This window comes from Neofelis nebulosa, chromosome 12 (genome assembly GCF_028018385.1).
Source record: "Neofelis nebulosa isolate mNeoNeb1 chromosome 12, mNeoNeb1.pri, whole genome shotgun sequence".
NCBI classification, from domain to species: Eukaryota; Metazoa; Chordata; class Mammalia; order Carnivora; family Felidae; genus Neofelis; species Neofelis nebulosa.
The window spans coordinates 33509356-33527344 of NC_080793.1; the positions used below are offsets into that span (position 1 = coordinate 33509356).

At 50.2% G+C, this 17989-nt stretch overlaps 1 protein-coding gene across 2 annotated transcripts in view; it reads right to left on the reverse strand.

Annotated features, from left to right (window-relative positions):
• Window positions 1-17989, reverse strand: part of COL15A1 (collagen type XV alpha 1 chain) — a 109423-nt gene that overhangs the window by 46565 nt on the left and 44869 nt on the right. The window contains exons 6-11 of one of the 2 annotated variants that reach the window (XM_058694787.1): window positions 14137-14284; window positions 10072-10181; window positions 7854-8009; window positions 6597-6749; window positions 4454-4597; window positions 3834-3977 (exon numbers count right to left, since the gene is read on the reverse strand). In XM_058694787.1, coding sequence (XP_058550770.1) covers window positions 3834-3977; window positions 4454-4597; window positions 6597-6749; window positions 7854-8009; window positions 10072-10181; window positions 14137-14284 — 855 coding nt within the window. The remainder of the gene's footprint in view (window positions 1-3833; window positions 3978-4453; window positions 4598-6596; window positions 6750-7853; window positions 8010-10071; window positions 10182-14136; window positions 14285-17989) is intronic. The other variant, XM_058694788.1, reaches the window with a different exon arrangement.

Below are 17989 nucleotides of genomic sequence, written 5' to 3' on the forward strand. Positions count from 1 at the left end.
AAATAATTCGATATACTAATTTGTTGAGTGTGTACCATGCACTAGGTAAACTTTTTCACGTGTTAATTCATTTAATCCCCAGCACAACCCGAGACGCGAGTACTATGACCCCATTTTATGTATGAGTAACCAAAGATACAGGTGAGAAATCTGTCACAGGTCTACGGCAGGGCCAGATGTGGATGTCCCTTTCACTCACTGCTTTGGCTGACTCTGAGATTCATAATGATCCTAACAAGGTTCCAGAGTGAGTGCTCTCTTGGCTGGTCCCTATTGTGCTTTTAAACCATTTGCTCAAATGGAGGCTTCCATTTCACCTCATTGCCAGTTCCTGACACAGGCACTTAGGGGTGATCTGTTATTAGTCACGTGCCAGGATGAAATACTGTGTGTTTGTCTTTCCCTCCCCCCTTCCCCGCCCCCCCCCACCCCCACCCTCGACCCAACTCTTCTTAGAGCTTTTAAAAATTCCCATTGTAAATACGCTCATGGCGAAAACACCAAAATGTATTAGGAACCTACCATCCTTCCACAGTTCTGCCACTTTGAGGCCACAACTACTAACGATCAGGGAGGGTATTGCCTTCCAGGGTTTGTGCGTGTGTCTATTCTTCTTCTTATTTTTTTTTTAAGTAGGCTTCATGCCCAGTGCGAAGCCCAACGTGGGGCTTGAAGTCATGACCCTGAGATCAAGACCTGAGCTGAGATCAAGAGTTGGACACTTATCCGACTAAGCCACCCAGGGGCCCCAACTTTTAAATAGTTAAGACCACACAACGTAACTGAAGTTTATAACCAGCTTTTATCATCTGACATTATGTTGTATTTCCCCCATCATTAAATACTCCTAAGAAGTATAACTTTAATAGCTGCATGACGTTCCATTACTTGAATATACTTTATTCAATCAACCCCTTACTGTTGTCTAGTTAAACCGTGTTCAATTCTTTTCTATTATGGGCAACACTGAGATTAGCAAATTTGTATACAGTTTTTTTACATGTAAGACTACTTCCTTTAGGATTAATTTCTAGAACAGAAGGTTCTGGATCAGTAATATGTCGTTTTAAGGCTGTTAACATGTGTTGACAAAGAACTTTCTCAGAAATAGTAATCTACCTTCCCACCAACACAGCTGGTCTGGGGAGGCCCACAAGTCGAGTGCCAACTTGTCCAAGTGGAAAAAACAAGGGATCGAAGGACAAATGACCCAGTTTCTCCAACAAATTGATGGCACAAAGAAAAAGGAAGGTGAGAGACAATCATAGACCCAAAGAGGCTTAAGAAACACATCAGCCACACACAGTGTGTAGTAAGTGTTGGGATCCAGAGTCAAACTAATTGCAAAAAGGCATTTTTTAACAACTAGGGTATCAGACGATATGAAGGAACCATTGTTAATGTTGTTAGAAGGATAATGACATCCAATCAGAATGACCACTGATGGACAGCATTGTGGCTAACGCTGGAGGGGAGAGTCCCAGATCAAACTATTAGCAATGTGCATTAAAGTATTCATCAGTTAGATGATGCCATATTTGGGATTTACTTAAACATATTTCCAGCCTCCATCTCTGCTCCAAAAAGATGGGCACAGAAGGTGGAGGAGATAAAGCACACGGGCAAGTTGATATTTATTCACATAGGGTCACAGGTATGTGGGGGGCTTATTATAGTACTCTAAATCCTTTTGTGAATTTTTACAATTTCCATGATAAAAAGTTTCTGAAAAGGAAAAAGGAGAGCTGGTTCTATGTACATGTGCTGCACTGATGTGGCGTCACTGTGGGGGGATATGGTCTTGGTGTTTTGGCAGTCACAATGTATGACATCACAGCCAGCTGGGTGGGTCCCAGTGAGTTGTATGCTAGAATCTCCTGGGAGCTTGAACCCCAGATGGAGGGGCTCCTCAATTGGTCTGGCAGTGGATTCAGACACCTGCAGCATTTTAAATGTCCTGGTGTCTCTAATGTACCGAGAGGGTTAAAAACCAGAGCTCTTGTCTACCTCCCTCTGTTTACAGATGGTAACATTGACACTCAGGACACATCACAGGTCAGTGGCATTCCCGGAAAGAACCCTGGCCTCCTGGCCCCCAGTCTGACACCTTTCCACCTCACCACACTCTCAGGGAAGTTCAAGAGCATGAGCTCTGCTGGCCCGCATGCCTCAGTTCGAAAGTCAGCTCTGCTTCCTCGAGGCATGTAACAGCAGACAGGTTTCTGGAGGTCTCACAACCCTCACCGACAGACTGGGGCCCATTCACCTTGTACCAGACAGAGGTGGTATGAATAGGGTCAGATAAACTCGGAACACAGAGTGCTTCACAAATATCAGTGCAAACAGCTTATTTCCTGCCCCTCAACCGTGAACTCCTTGGGAACAGGAACGAGGCCATGCCCATCTCTATCTCCAAGTGTCTGGACTGAGGCCCTGAATTGCTGTGCTGAGTCCATGAGTAAGTCAATAAACAAATGGACAGACTCTAAATAAAGAGACAGTTAAGCAGTGCTGACGACCACTGGGCCACTGGACGAGGTCCTTAAGCAATGGGCACTCTGGACGCCAGTGTGCTCTTGAGTCTGATCCCACGGCCCTCCCCTCACGGGCCAGCCCTGGAGCACTGTGACGGGTCACACGCCTGTAGCTCAAGTCAAGGCTTTGAAAGTGTGGGTAACCAAGTGCTGTTGAGAGGCTGATATGCCCTATCTGGTCACCAGATTGTCTCTTAAAAATAGTGACATCTAGGGGCACTTGGTGGCTTAGTCGGTTGAGCATCTGACTTCAGCTCAGGTCATGATGTCCCGGTTTGTGAGTTTGGGCCCCACATTGGGCTCACGGCTGTCAGACGGTCCACACAGAGCCCACTTCGGATCCTCTGTCCTCCTCTCTGTGCCCTTCCCCCACTTACGCTCTCTCAAAAATAAATAAATATTAAAAAAAAAAAAATAGTGACATCTGGGAGCACCTGGGTGGCTCAGTTGGTTAAGTGTCCGACTTTGGCTCAGGTCATGATCTTGAGGTTCACAGGTTCGAGCCCCATGTCAGGCTCTGTGCTGACAGCTCAAAGCCTGGAGCCTGCTTCAGAATCTGTGTCTCCCTCTCTCTCTGTCCCTCCCCTGCTCACACTCTGTCTCTCTCTCAAAAATAAATACACATTAAAAAAACATTGTGACATCTGAAAGCCATTTCATTCTGATTCACACCCGCCATGCTGACAACCAGCACTAGGTTTCCTCATTCTAAAACACAAAGTTATAGCCGTTAAGTGGTGACAGCCCCATGCATGTGTACAGAGCTTTCCAAACATTCCCTGACCTGCGTTCTCTGACATGATCTCAGAGCCACCCTCCCAGAGAGCTGAGGAAATGAGGCCCAAAGTAAAGAAAGTGTTTGCAAGAGGCCACACAGGAATAGCCCAGAAATATAGAAACTCTCTTTGGAGGGGGCGTGAGGGTCACCCACACACACCTCCAAGTCCCCACCAAGTCTTACAGGCTTCCCCATGTTCAGGATGGGACTCTCATGACATTTGAAATGGGGTCTTTGCATCTTTGCCAGCTCTGCCTATTAGGAAGTTCTCATTTGAAATGGAGGACGATTTGGGACATGAAGCCAGGTGCCCTAGATTTTTATCTCTTGCTTTTTCCTCTGCAAACTGCAGCTTCCTTGTGTGTTCCCAGGATAGACGCCCCTCAAATGCCCAAATTTGGAACTTTATGAACCAAACTGAAACCCGCTCTGAGCCAGCCAGGGGCAGTCCCTCCCAGGACCTTCCTTCTCTCCCCTGTAAGAACGGCCGTGCAAATCTCCGTGCCTCTAACGCCACTTACCGGAGTGACCGTTCTTTCAGAAGCCACTGTGGGTGCGGGAAGTGGGGGCCCCTCAGGGAGGGTGCTGTCCAGCTCTTCTGCCACAGCCACGGGGATGGGCTCCTCCGTGGAGGCGGCTGCTAGGTCTTCCTCATCGCCAGGACCCTGGAAAGAAAAACCAACAAGAAGAGTCACCTCACCTTACCCGTGACGCAACGTGCACACAGCTGCCGGAGAGTCTGGGTGACTGTCGTTTCACAACACTTTCTTACCTTCGACCGTCATTACCCACCACACATTCGCAGAAGCACAGACTCACAGACTCAGGATCCCCCTCCAACAAATGCATCCCCTCTGGTGATGGGGCGCTCCTTCCCCCCTGCCCCCAGCAACCCATTCTGACTTGAGAAAATTCCTGGACAAAGCTAGGAGGTAGCAGGGTCGGGACTCGGATTCTCTGACCCGCTCTGTCATGCTGCTTCCACCGCACCCTGCCTTCCTCGAACGGCACCTACCCAGATACGTGCTCTCACAGAGCTGAGGGCTGCATTTGCCCCTGGGGAGGGCCAGTCACTGTTCCTGTCTCGTGACACTGACCCCTCTCCCCGCTGTGAGGCGGACGGGATACCAGAACCACTTACAGAAGTGACCTCTTGCTCAGGGGCCGCTGTGGGTGCGAGGGGAGCCAGGCCGTCTGTAGGGACACCACGAGCTTCCTCTTCCTCAGAAGTGCTGAGGGACGCTTCTGCTGCAGCTGTTGTTAACGTTTCTTCACCGACTGGACCCTGAAACAAAATTGGCATGAGAATCGGCCGCCGTTTCTATACCCCTGGGTCAGCGGGTGTGCGAGCGCAGGGAGGAAGCCACGGCCACATAGATAGCATGGCCAGATAGACAGCCAGATGGATAACACGGCCATAGCTCTGCTCAGGCAAGACCTGCCTTGGCCCACGGACTCCTGGAGCCCCAGGCTGGAGGGCGCCTGTCAGGCCAGTCCACCCACCTCCCGGCTCCCCTACAGCACACCTGTGCCGAGGGCCTGGCCTCAGCCTGCACATCTTTAGCTCTGGGGTAGCTGCTTTCTACTGAGTCAATTCTCGCTCCCTAGTTCTCTCACCCCATGACAAGTGCTTTGCTTTTCAAGAAGTGGGGGGAGGAAGGAAATGAAGGGGAAGGATAAGGAATGAGGGGTCAAAGATGAGAGAAGAAAGAGAAGAAGAAGGAGGAGGGGGAAGAGGAGGTAGAGAAGGTGGTGGCAGCCACTTTGTTAATGAAAATAATCCACATAACTTGCAAGGGGCCCGGAAGCGCTATTAGTTGGTCAGGTAAGCATCCCCACTGCAAAGTTTCCCTCGTGGACCAAAGGTGAAAAGGCTGGGAGCAAACGGATGGAGTGATCTCAAAGGCCAATGTTGTTGATATTTGATGGCCAGACAACCCCTCCATTCATGCAGCAAATATCCACTGAGTACCCACCATCTATGTGCAGGGATAAAGACAGATCAATGAACTAGATGTATTCGCAGAGCTTATGGTTGTAGGGAGCCAGGAATGAACCATTTACCAAGATTATTATTAATTACAATTACGATGAGGCCTTCCAAAGAGAAGTTTGGGCCCCATGAACGTGTCTGAGGAGGAGACTTCACACTCTAGGATGGTCCTTCCATGATAAAGTGGTGTTTGAGCTGAACTCTGAAGGATAAATTGGCATTAAAGGCAGGGCCAAAGGGCGAAAAGGTTCTAGGGAGAGAGGGCACGGTATGGGAAGATTCTAAGGAAAGAGGCACGTTCAAGAAACTGAAAGAAAGTCAGTGAGGTGGGAGCCCCAAGAACCAGGGAGACAGTGGCCTAAGATGCGGTCACCAAGGCCAGTCAGGCCAGACCCTGCAAGGCCTTGTGGCTGGGTGGGGGAGCAGGGTCTGGAGTGAGGGCGATGGAAGGCTCCATGCACAGGGCTGCCCCTGCAGGAGGAGTCGGGGGAGAGCATGGACAGGTGAGGCAGGGACCTCAGCCCTTGCCTGGATGGGGGACATGTGGTCTCAGTCCACGGGCTGGCATGGGGAAAGGGGCAGGGGAAGGAGGCGGGTCCACAACAGGGAGAAAAACTCAACAAGACTTGATGCTTGACAGGATGTGGGGAATAAGGTAGAGGGAAGAGAATTCTGGATTGGGTAACTAGGGGATGAGGGTCCCAATCATTTGAGGTGGGACCACAAGAGGAGCGGACATGAGGAGTCCAGGTTGGAGTCTGTTGAGTCTGGAGAACCTGAAGGACAGCCACTATGATGACATTACAGGGACAGACCTGCCAAGTGTCCTGTATCTGTATCCCACCTTCATGAGCTGGAAACACTCTCCATGCTGCCTAAAAAGAGGGCTGAGAATGCTTGCCCCTGCCTTTGGACCCTGACCTTCCTCTACCCTCTGATAGCCCGCATTTGTGCCCGGAAACAGGCCATGGCTGTGCTGTCATCACCTCTTCCACTCACGCCCCAGCTCCTGCCCCACTGCTGGTGGAGGTGGTGGGTAATGGGCCCCTGGGACTGCCCCCGCCGCTGGCTCTCCACCTGTCCCCAGCCTCACTTCCCACCGGCCTGCTGGGACTGCCAGCGTGCACGGTCCCCAGGCCAACAGGGCTCCACCGCACGTGTACCCAGGCCTCGGCCGACTCCCCTTCAGAGAAGTGTCCCATGCAGGCTCCTTGGGGTGTGCGGAACAGCATGAAGGCCGGGACCTGCTCCCAGCGGCAACTTCAACCTTGCAGCACTTTGCACTCCTTACCAGTGTCACCCGTTCCCCTAGGCCCTGGGTGGACACGGAGAGGGTCACCCCCGCCGTGGGCACGCTGCCGGCCTCCACTTCCCCAGCCGTGCTGACGGGCACCTCGGCCTCTTCAGCTGCTGTGGCTGCCGAGCCTTCTTCAGCATCTGCACCCTGAATGGAAAGGCATCATGAGGGACCTAGCAGCAATCTACTGTGGTCGGCTTGGCTGCAGGCGGCAGACAGCAGAGGCCTGTCGGGCACCTGCACTCTGTTGCTTCCTCGCCTTCAAAGCGCTTGTATATCCAAGACCTCATCCCACACCGCTGCCTCGAATGTGGCACCCACGCAGAAATCCACACCTCACACACCACTCAAGGCAGGAGTCCCTGGACAGCATGCCCCCTGTGTGGCTCACCCCGCTCCTCCCCATCACCCTCAGGGCCACCCACCACGGTCCCTACCGTCTTCGCTCCTCCTAGGAGGGGGGCTTTCACCGATGCCCAAGTCATGGTGCTGGAGCAAAACCCAGCTTTCTTTCTCGTTAGAGGAGTGAGCTGGCCTCACTGACCACTTCCTCTGATCTCTGATCCAAGCCCCTTACCTGGACCATGACACGGCCTCCGATCCCAGCCCCTTGCCTAGACCACAACACAGACCCCAGGCTTGCTTCTCCCACCCTTTCTCCACTTTCTAAATCCTACTCTGACTTGGCCATTAGCCCTTCAGTGATTCCCCACTTCTGAACATGCTCCAGCTCCGACTCGCGGCTCTCAGGTCTCAGAGGCCTCTCCAGCCACATTCCCTACCTTCCCTTGCTCACACAGGACCTCTTTGCATGTTCGTGTTAACAGCCCCAGGGCTCTGTTCCTGCTGGCGTCCCTCCTGGAACACCTGTCTCACTCCCATCTGCCAGGTTCCTTCTAGGTGTCCTCATGGTCTTACCTTCAGCATCCTTTCTCCAGGAAGGCTTGCAGGAACCAAAATCTGGGCTCTCGGCCCCTTTTGGTGCTTCTTCTATTGCACCTCTTACCACTCTGTTCCCAAGAACTGGTCTATCTTATGCACCTGTGCACAGCACAACACATCACTCCACAAACACCTGGATGAGTCAATAGATGCCTCAGCCTCCGAATCCATGTCTATTCAGATCTGATCCCACAAGGCTGTCACTCTGAATTCTGCAGACTGGTAAGGAAACCCAGTGACTCCTCCCACAGAGATGCCCACGACCCCTCAGAAACAGGTGAGGTGGAGAATGGACTCTGAGCTACTCACTGGAGTGACGCCTTCCCCCATGTCCTCAGTGGACAAGGACAGGGCTGGCCCCCCGGTGGGTGCACTGCTGGCCTCTGCTTCCCCAGCGGTGCTGATGGGCACCTCCGCCTCCCCGGCCGCTGCTGTGGCTGCCAAACCTTCTTCAGTGTGCACACTCTGGAACAAAAGCATCGCGAGGGACCACATCACTGAGTCCGTGGCCCTGATCAACAAGCCTGTGGCTGGAGAGAACAGACTGCCCACACCCCTCTCTCTATCAGCTTGCCTTTCTCTAGCTTCTTTTTCTCAAAGCATTTTTCTTATCTTCGACTTCACTGCAGCCCCATGACAGTCCCAGAATCCCAGAATCCCAGGGACAGGAGAGACTACAAGATGACTGTTATCTGCTGGTTGATTCCAAGCATCTGTTTGCACATGCCAGTGACCAGTGATGCCTGTCTTCTGAGCCAGCCCTGCTCCAGCTCTAAACACTTCTATCTAGAAGCATCTGGCTCCCTGTGACCTCCCCTATGTGCCCATCCAGAAGCTGTAAGAACAAGTGAATGTCTTTGCCCCTGATGGTGCTTCAGAGATGTGTGGGCAGCAGCTCTGACCTCCCCAGCCTTCTCCAGACTGAACTCCATGCTTCCCCCCCTCCCTGTGACTCAGTTTCCCTGGGAAATGCATACCCTTCTCCGGAGGTTACACAGCAGATGCACAAAATAGCAACAGCAATTTTGGCTAGGTTTTAAAACTAGGTTTTATCTCAGTTTCCAAAGGTTTTTTTTTTTTTTTCTTTTAAACTTGGGGGCGGGACACAGGTTATTCTGTATAATTTTGTTTTGCAAAAAGTAGTTCTTTTAGACACTAAAAACACTAAGCCGATCAAAGTTAGATTTCCTTGCTACAAGACTTATAAGGAATCTGTAAGACATGCTATATACTACATAACAGAGTATTTCGCAAGCATATTTGACCACAGAACCCTTTTTTCCTACAGCATGAATTCCTTGCAGAATTACTGTCCTCCCCAAAAAAGAGAGAAAAAATGATGTCACAGATTTTCAAAATGAGACTCTTTCTGCTTCAAATTTAGCTGGAGTCCCAAAGGCCTATACAATAAAGTACAATTAGGAACAATTAATTCACTGGGGTGCTTGGGTGACTCAGTTGGGTGAGCGTCTGACTTTTGATTTTGACTCAGGTCATGATCTCACAGTTCATGAGTTTGAGCCCTGCATCAGGCTCTGCACTGACAGCATGGAGACTACTTGGGATTCTCTCTCTCCCTCCCTCTCTCTCTCTGCCCCTCCCTCACTCACAAGCACTCTCTCTCTCAAAATAAATAAGTAAAATTTTTAAAAAACAACTAATTCATTGTACAATTAAGTACACTTCCATGCGCTGGAAGAAGCAAGCAGACCACTTGTGTCGGACGGGCTAAGAGACAAGGAAAGGAAATCAGTTCATCAGGGTAGGCCTACTACCTGCCTCTGGGCTATATAGGAAAAGGTAAAAAATTCCTTTGGAGAGAATTGTCAGTGTGCTGGGACTTTCCCCTCCCTTTTCCCCACTACAAATCATTTGGTGAGCTGGATCCGTGTTCTTTGGGATTTGGGAGACAAAGGAACTGAATTTTGGTATTTTGTTGAACTGAACTTTGGAAATAGCTGTGAAAATAGGTTATTATCAGATAGTGACTGAGAGAGCATGAGAAGTGTCTGAGTTTCATCCCAGGAGAGCAGAAAGAATGAGCTGACCCCGTGGGTTTTCAGCAGAGCCGGCTATGAGAAAAACACATGTGCTTTACTTTCGCACCTTACTGTATCTAGCTTTTAGAAAACCGGCTTTGCGAGGATAAAAGCCGAGTACACAACAACGGGGTGGACACATGTGCAGTCGATCGGATTCTGTCTTAAAGGGGCTCAAAGGGTGGATAAGGCTGTTTATCTTCAGAAATGAGCAGGAGGGAGGTGGGTACCGTAGGGAGGACCCGGTGCTCAGCGCCATGCAGATGTGAGGACAGGCTTCTGCTGCACCTCTCCTGTCTTCGTGCATCCCTGGTGAGCCTCTGGGGCCCCGAGTCTGCCCTCCTCTGTAGCAGCAGGAGGGAGGCAGTCCCCATGACATCCAACTAAAACCCTCCTCCTTCTTCATGGTGCCCAAGGCAAGCCACCAGCAAGTCTGAAACAAGCAAACTTACTACTGACTTAGCAAATGAAATGAACTATTCACTCACCTCTTCAGTGACATGGATGAGGGTCCCATCCCCCGAGCCAACGTCTGTAACGGGGGCACCGTCCACAGTATGAACTCCCTCCAGTGTGTCGTTCAGGATCTCACCAGACCCTAAGGAAGCAGCCATTCTGCAATTAATAACTGCACTTTGCAATCTTGGAAAAAAATGAAGTATCTCTTTATCTACTGACTTGAAAAAAATGTCCATAATACAGGATTAAGGATTAAGAGGAAATAAAAACAAGTTGCAGAAAAACAGATGTTGAGGGGCAATTTTACACTGTGCTTTGATCACGGGTTCTGGCACCAGCTGCGGAGTGGGAACCCCGTTTTGCCACTTACTAGAAACATGACCCGTGGCGAGTCGTTTAACCTGTGTCTCAGGATCCTCATCCGCAAATCGGAAATAACAATTCCTATTTCACAAGGTTGTTCTGAAGACTATGTGCTTATAAGGATTAAATACATTAATGCAGAAAGAGCATTGAGGACAGCCCCTCAATATAGTTAGCAATTGATAAATGTTCACTGTCAGTGGTTCTATATGGGTAAAGGGAAAAAAAAAACTATATGAGTTTACTTATGTTATTATCATTATACATATAATCATCATTATATATTTAATGCAATTATTAAATAATGTGTGTAATATACAGATACGTGTGTGTGTGTGTGTGTGTGCGCAGACATGCCACACACAGTTGGCTAACCCACAATGCTTAATATTGGTTTCCGCCAGAGGATAGGAAAGGAAACTACTATCTTGGGGGATTCATACAACTCTGCACTGATTGAACTGTTAGCACAAGCACATATCTCTTTTGCAATTTAAAAAACAAATGGAGGGGCGCCTGGGTGGCTCAGTCGGTTGAACATCCGACTTCGGCCCAGGTCATGATCTCGCGGTTCATGGGTTCGAGCCCCGCATCGGGCTCTGTGCTGACAGCTTGGAGCCCGGAGCCTGTTTCAGATTCTGTGTCTCCCTCTCTCTCTGACCTTCCCCTGTTCATGCTCTGTCTCTGTCTCAAAAATAAATAAACATTAAAAAAAAAATAAAAATAAAAATAAAAAACAAATGGAGTCCTAAAGCAAAGAAAAACAAATTATACTAATATGAATACACGCCTGTTATGGGCTGGGCCCCAGGCTAGTGGGTGGGGCCCCAGCCTAAGCATGTCCCTTGCAGTGTCTCATTTCATTCTGCCACTAGCCTATCCGTCCTACCTACAAGGACCTTCCCACCACTTGGCAGCTTCAGGGACAGAGCCAGGACAGGAATCTCACGTTTTCAGTCTCCCCACCATCTCCTTATGGCATAGGTGTGCTGCTCTGATCTGCACGTTAGCACCTTATTATTATTAACCCCACTTTGTTGAAGAGGAAAAGGGTCCCACAGAAAGTAAGTGACTGGGAGGGGCCCTGAAGCCAGGTCGGCCTGTCCCCATGCCAGGCCATCTGCACACACGGTGTGCTCACGCATGTCCCACGGTAAGAAGTGAACTATGTATTGTCAGCACACATCACCACTCTCTCTCGTCCTCCCGGCTCTGGCCACCAGGGGGTGCTGTGCAAGCAGCAGGCCAGATCCCATGCCTTTGAGTCCCCACTCTTTGGAGGGTGGGGAATGGGGGTGCCATGGGTCAAGATGATGTCAGAAAAGCTTAGAATAAAACTACTAGGTGGCTTTTTGCAGCCAGGGAGAGGGCTCAGGGTTCAGACCTCTTTCTCCTCACCATCTGGGCTGTCCACCCAACCAGCAGAACACAAACACTTTAGCAAGCTCCATGGTTTCCGTTTGGCCTTTTCTCTGCCAGTTAAGGAGACTGGCTGATCACAGGGAACAGATGAGCTGTGCTTGGACCTGCGTCCCAGTCTGCATTTGGCTCCCACCACCTCTGCACTCACCCCTCAGTCTAGGAGAGGCCCTGGTCCCAGCCCTGAAGCCCCCCACACTTCCTTGCCCCTCCTCAGAGATCCTAATTCGGCCCAGGAGGACAGCACTTGCAATTCATAAACCACTTCCACATCCCTGACTGGGTTCAATTCTCTAATCTACCTGGGGAGGAAGGGATTAGGAACACTCCCAGGGGGCAGTTAAAGAATCCAAAGCTTGGAAGTGTTAAGCAACATGCCCCAGGCCCAACAGCAAATAGGTGGCTGAGCAGGGCTTCCGTCCAAAGTGTCTGCTCTGTCGCCACTCTTTCCACGGCTACACCCTGACTCAGTGATTGTATTATGACTTTGTTAAATAATTATACAAATTTTTTCCTAATCGGTACTGTATACCGTCTCTCATCCATACACTTCCCAATTTAGTTTTTATTTTTTAAATTGTTTTTTAATGTTTTTGTTTATTTTTGAGACACAGAGAGACAGAGCATGATAGGGGGAGGGGCAGAGAGAGAGGGAGACACAGAACCCAAAGCAGGCTCCAGGCTCTGAGCTGTCAGCACAGAGCCCGAAGCGGGGCTCGAACCCATGAGCATCGAGATCATGACCTGAGCCAAAGTCAGACGCTTAACTCACTGCGCCACCCAGGCGCCTCCCAATTTCGTTTTTAAAGTAACGCTCATTTACTGATGGCAGAGGTAAAAGGAATAATGATACATATGACTGCAGAAGACCTGTCAAACACAGAAGTAAAAAGAGGAAAGAACAGCCACCCACAATCCTTCCACCCAGATAATGACCTATAACATTTTGTTGTATGTTATTCTAACACACACACATATACACTGCTCCACATGGCTATATCCAAGTAGATATAAATAACATATCCAAAATTAGGGTTACAGCACACATATAGTTTTGAAATCTGCTTTTTTTTCATGGAGTATACCATGAGCGCGTCCCTGGGACACTGAATCTTCTGCATCTCCAATTTCAGGGCTGTACATATGAATGGAATACAATATGCCCAACCAATCCCTCCTCCAGGCAGTCTGAGTGGTTTTTGGCCCTTTTTTCCTGCCCTGAATTTTGGTGCTCTGGCACGGGCAGTACCTTCAATGGAATGGCCACCCCTCTGATAAAAGGCAGAAAGCACAGACCAATCTCAGACCTTGGGACGTGTCAAGCTGCTGCCCGGGGGATCACATCAGATCTTGGGTTTTGGCCAGTGTCCTCTGCACAGCTCATGGAATAAGAGTTAGGAGTGAGAGCCCTGGATGGGGAGCCAAGAGGCCAGCACCTCCCCCAGGGGCTGCCGCTGACCTGCTGGGCACCTGCCCCTCTCTGGCCACCAGTTTCCCACGTGAGCCACGTAGGAGTTTAGATAACTCGATCTTATCCTCTGAGAGTCAGGAGTTTGTGGCCGAAGCTGGAAAGGGTGGGGATTCTGGAGTCAGGCCTGAGCACTGGGTCGGTCCCAACCCTCCCTAGTTGTGTGACTGTGAGCATGTCACTTACCTTTCCAAGCATTGGTTTTCCCACCCATAAAATCCTGGCCAATAATACCATCTGGGAGATGTATTATCAGGATTGGAGATAAAGTATGTAAATACTTGGCACACAGTAGGTATTTATTATGCAGCAATAATTATTGTAAGCTTTTCTGTTGGAACTCAGTCCCTACTGGAGTCTGGGAGTTAAAAGTTCAAGTATCCAAGTTCAGGGGCGCCCGGGTGGCCCAGTCGGTTAAGCGGCCGACTTCGGCTCAGGTCATGATCTCGCGGTCCGTGAGTTCGAGCCCCACGTCGGGCTCTGTGCTGACAGCTCAGAGCCTGGAGGCTGTTTCAGATTCTGTGTCTCCCTCTCTCTGACCCTCCCCCGTTCATGCTCTGTCTCTCTCTGTCTCAAAAATAAACAAATGTTAAAAAAAAAAATTAAAGTATCCAAGTTCAAACACAGCCATGCCATTTACAAGCCAAAGAGCCTCAGCTAGGTAACCCAACCTGACTTGATCTCCCCGTCTTGTCTATAAAATGAGAATGGTTAGCATTCCTTCCTCAAAGGACAGAGGGGAAAGTTAAATGAGATGCTCTATGTTGCATACATCACCCAGGCTGGGTACACAGTAACCACTTACTAAAAGACCACCGTATATGAAGGCATATCAGGGACTTGCCTTGCTCAGGGCTGCTGTGCAGGATGACACTCAAGTTGGTGGTTTCCGGAGTCCCCTCAGGTACAGGCTCTCCGGAAAGCTCCCCATCATCAGAAGGTGTGGATGGAGTCGGAGGTGTGTTTAAGGGTTCCACTTTTGCTTCTTTAGACTGAAGGGAGGAAAAATGAGACCCAAAAGGATTTACTTGGGAGGGAAGCAGAAAAAAAACAGCAGTGATTATCATTGAAGAAAATAACATATCCACAAGGTACTGAACTAACCCAGAAAAATGGCTGGACCCGCCTGCCATGTACATAGGCAACTACTGAACCTCCCAGGGCCTGAAAAAGGTATGTGCTGGGGGAATTGAGTTCTGTTCCATTTACAGAGAGGTTCTGCTCATCTTGGCTGAAGCTCCAGCACAAGGACCCTGCGCCCTAGGCCAGCACCGAGGAGGTGCCCAATAAAGCTCTGTTAGATGAGGGAATGAATGAGTAAACAAATGAATGAACCAGGCTGCACTCAGTGAGCACCAGATGTGTCCTGAACACCTATGAAATAGAAGATGAGTGTGATTTCCTTCCAAGGAAACTTTAGGGTCTGTGTCACTTTTCCAAAGTCAGACAATGTCTAGACTAACCTTACCAAGTAGAGAAAAACAAACAGACAAAAACCCCCAACAGTTGGAAACACAGAGCATCTTCAAGATCTAGATGGAAATGGTGATGGGGGGCCATGAATGTCATGATATCATCCCAAGATCCAGGAACCCTAGACCCAGCCTCATCCCTTTCTGAGTTCAAGTGGTTGAGGGCGGTGAATGGAAGGATCCTGCTGACTGGTGTTGGACCCGTGGTATGAATAAGAAAATTCAGCCACTGAGGTATTAGGGCTGATTTGTTAATGGTCACATGACTTGCCTATCCTGACTAGTAATAGGTTACTTCCTTAGTGCCAAAATCCAGTGTACAAACAGTGGATCTCTGGTCCATCAGAACAAAGGGGATTCTTATGGGCACCGTAACTTGGGATTTAATGGTTCGGTTCTTACAGTCAAATCTAGGTCAAATCTCTGCTCTCCACTTACTGGCCACATTTTGTCAGGCAAGTCATGTAACTTCACTCTTCTGTAAAACGGGACAATAGTAATACTCTCAGGGTAGAAAATGCATGGAGACGCTCAGCACTGAGCCAGGCCCATAGTACGAACCCATCAATGGTAGCTATTATCAACATCACTGGAATTTTAAATTTTGAGAAAGGACAGCACCTCAATAGTGCTTTTCTCCGGGTGTTGGTATTAGAGGTGATTTTTTATCTGCTTTGCTCATCTGCAATTGGCAGTTTTTTCAGTAACGATTATGGACTATATATGTATTGAAAAACAAAATCTAGGTTACTGTAGCGTAAACTCTCCAGGGTAGAAGCAGGAATGGAAACCTCCAAGAAGTTGGGCATTGAAGAATGAGGAGAACTTCAGCAGCCAGGGAAGGAGGGAGGTGCTGGGTAAGAAAGGACACAGCATCTTCAGGGCCTGGCAACCTGCGCCTGGTGAGGGTTCAAGGATTGGAGGAGGGAAGCAGGGGGCCGGAGCCAGGAGAGGCAGAGAGCGGGGAGGCCGGCCCTTTGGTGAGAAGTTTGGCCTTGGACCTGGGGCCTTCATGGGATATCAGGCTCAAGAGAAGTGTTGTGCTGTGGGGAGTTCACCCTGACACCAACTGGAGCATGGATCTGAGGGTTGAAAGAGTTGAGGTTTAGGCCAAGAGACCGGGAGGCTGCACTACAGAGGCAGGACCAGGGCGGGGGGTGGCAGCAGAGAGTAGATGCCACCGCAGGAAGGCTGTGGAGAACTCCCAAGTGGTCTTCCCCACACTTCCCCAGCTGTGGTGGTGACCCAGCAGGGTGGTAAGGGCCCTGCCCCAGGCACTTCCTCTTCTCTCCCTTCCAGGAGCATGGGGCACCCTGCAGTGCTTCTCTGATGGTGTCCTGTAGGGGACCTGAGCTTTGGGACAAGGCAGGCAGGTGGGGGTATGAGAAACAGGATAGCAAGGGAACAACGGGCTGAGTTCTGTTACTCAGGATGGCAAAGGTTCTGTTGTATGAAATCCCTGACTCCAGCCTGTCAAGCCCAAACCCTCTTTTGTCACACTCCCAAGAAGTCAGCTATAATGCCCTGTTCAAGGCAGAGCGTGACTCTGGTAAGCCGACCTTCGGTGGTTAGGGCAGCTGTCCTGCTCCAGCAGATGGCTGTGGTTTTCAGGGGCTAGCGTGGATGTGGAACCAGCGTGGTCTATGACACAACGGGGCTGTTGGGTGTATAGACTTTGTATTAAAAGTGTAGAGATTTGTTGGGCCTCTCTCTCAACAACAGAGTTACTCATTCCACACGTATTTCCTGAGGCTCTCCTGTGCGCCAGATCCTTAGGTGATCCCGGGGGATAGAGAAATGAAGAAATAAGGCAGAGCATCTGCCCTTCAATTATTGGACTATGGGGAGACCAGACCCAGACACAATGTGGTTGACTGTGACACGTGGGACAGCAGAAGTGAGACCCAAGTGCAGGAGGGAAGCTCTGATGAGGGGCTGTGGACTGGATCCTGAAGGAAAAGTAGGAATTGGCCAGGTGGAGCGGGTAGGGGAGGGCGGGGGAAGGGCCCTCTAGGCAAACAGACCACTGGGGCCTGGATGAAGGGATGCAATGTATAGAGTCTGGGAAACTGTGAGCATTTGGGTGTGGCTGGAAAAGAGGTCCTGGCTGTGGATCAGAATCACCTGCAGCGCTTTTACACTTTGGTGGACCTCACTCCCCCAGAATCCGAATGTCCAGGTAGGCAGCAACTGTCCCCCCACCACGGCCCCCCCACCACCTGCCAAGACACACACGTGATTCTGATGCACAGCCAGAGCTGAGAACCGTGGGGACATTAATTCTAACTAGGCATGATAGAACTTTCCAGAAATGGAAAGGTGTGTCAACAGAAGCTGACTTAGCAGGGGGGAAGAACGGGGTAGCAGGGACTCCTGCCCTAAATGGGGAAAGAGGTGAGGAGGGCTGGCTTTTTAAGTCCCTAACTGCTTAGGCAGTCCATGATTCGGTTCGCTGGTCATGGCTTGTGTCTTGCAGGGTGGCAGATTGGAAAGGGTGAGGACAGGAAAGTGAGATTCATTCCAAGAGAGAAGCCAGAGACGGAAGGGGAACGTCTGAGAGAGGAGGGAAACTCCCTGTCCTGGGGTGGCGGGGGGGCGGGGCATAGAGGGAGCCACAGAGCTTTTTCCAGGAGATGGTGACATTACTGACGGAGCTCTAGGATCTGGACCCAAGCTGGAGACCTGGCTCTGTCCCCCTCCAAGCCAGGCAGCCCTGGGGACAAAGCTCTTCACCCCTCTGTGCCTCAGTGCCTCCTCTGAAGAATTAATGGAAAAACACTGCCCTGCAAATGGCAAAGGAAGTGAATGCTGTGCAGGTACCTGCGAAAGGGATTCTGTTACCAGGAACAGGCAAGTTAGCATCAGGGCCCACAGCCCACAGAGAATTCTGTTAAGGACTGAGGACAGCCACAGGGCTTTGGCATGCTCCGGCAGCCCCAGTCACCAGCCAGGCAGGAAGCAGGTGGTGGGAAGGGGACCCCCAGGGGAACAGGGCACTCTGGCACAATAAGCCTATCAGGACTAATGACAGCCACAGCCATAAACTGAGGGCTGTCATGTGCTGAGTCCCACCCAGGTTTCACGAGGGTCATGTAACTCGCGCTAGCCTATGAAGTAGGCATGCTCCATCTCAACTGAGTGGGAAAAAGTTCCTGATTCAAGGTCAATAAACAGCAAGCGGCAGAGCTAAACCACACCTGGTGAAACTCTGGTATGCACCAGTTC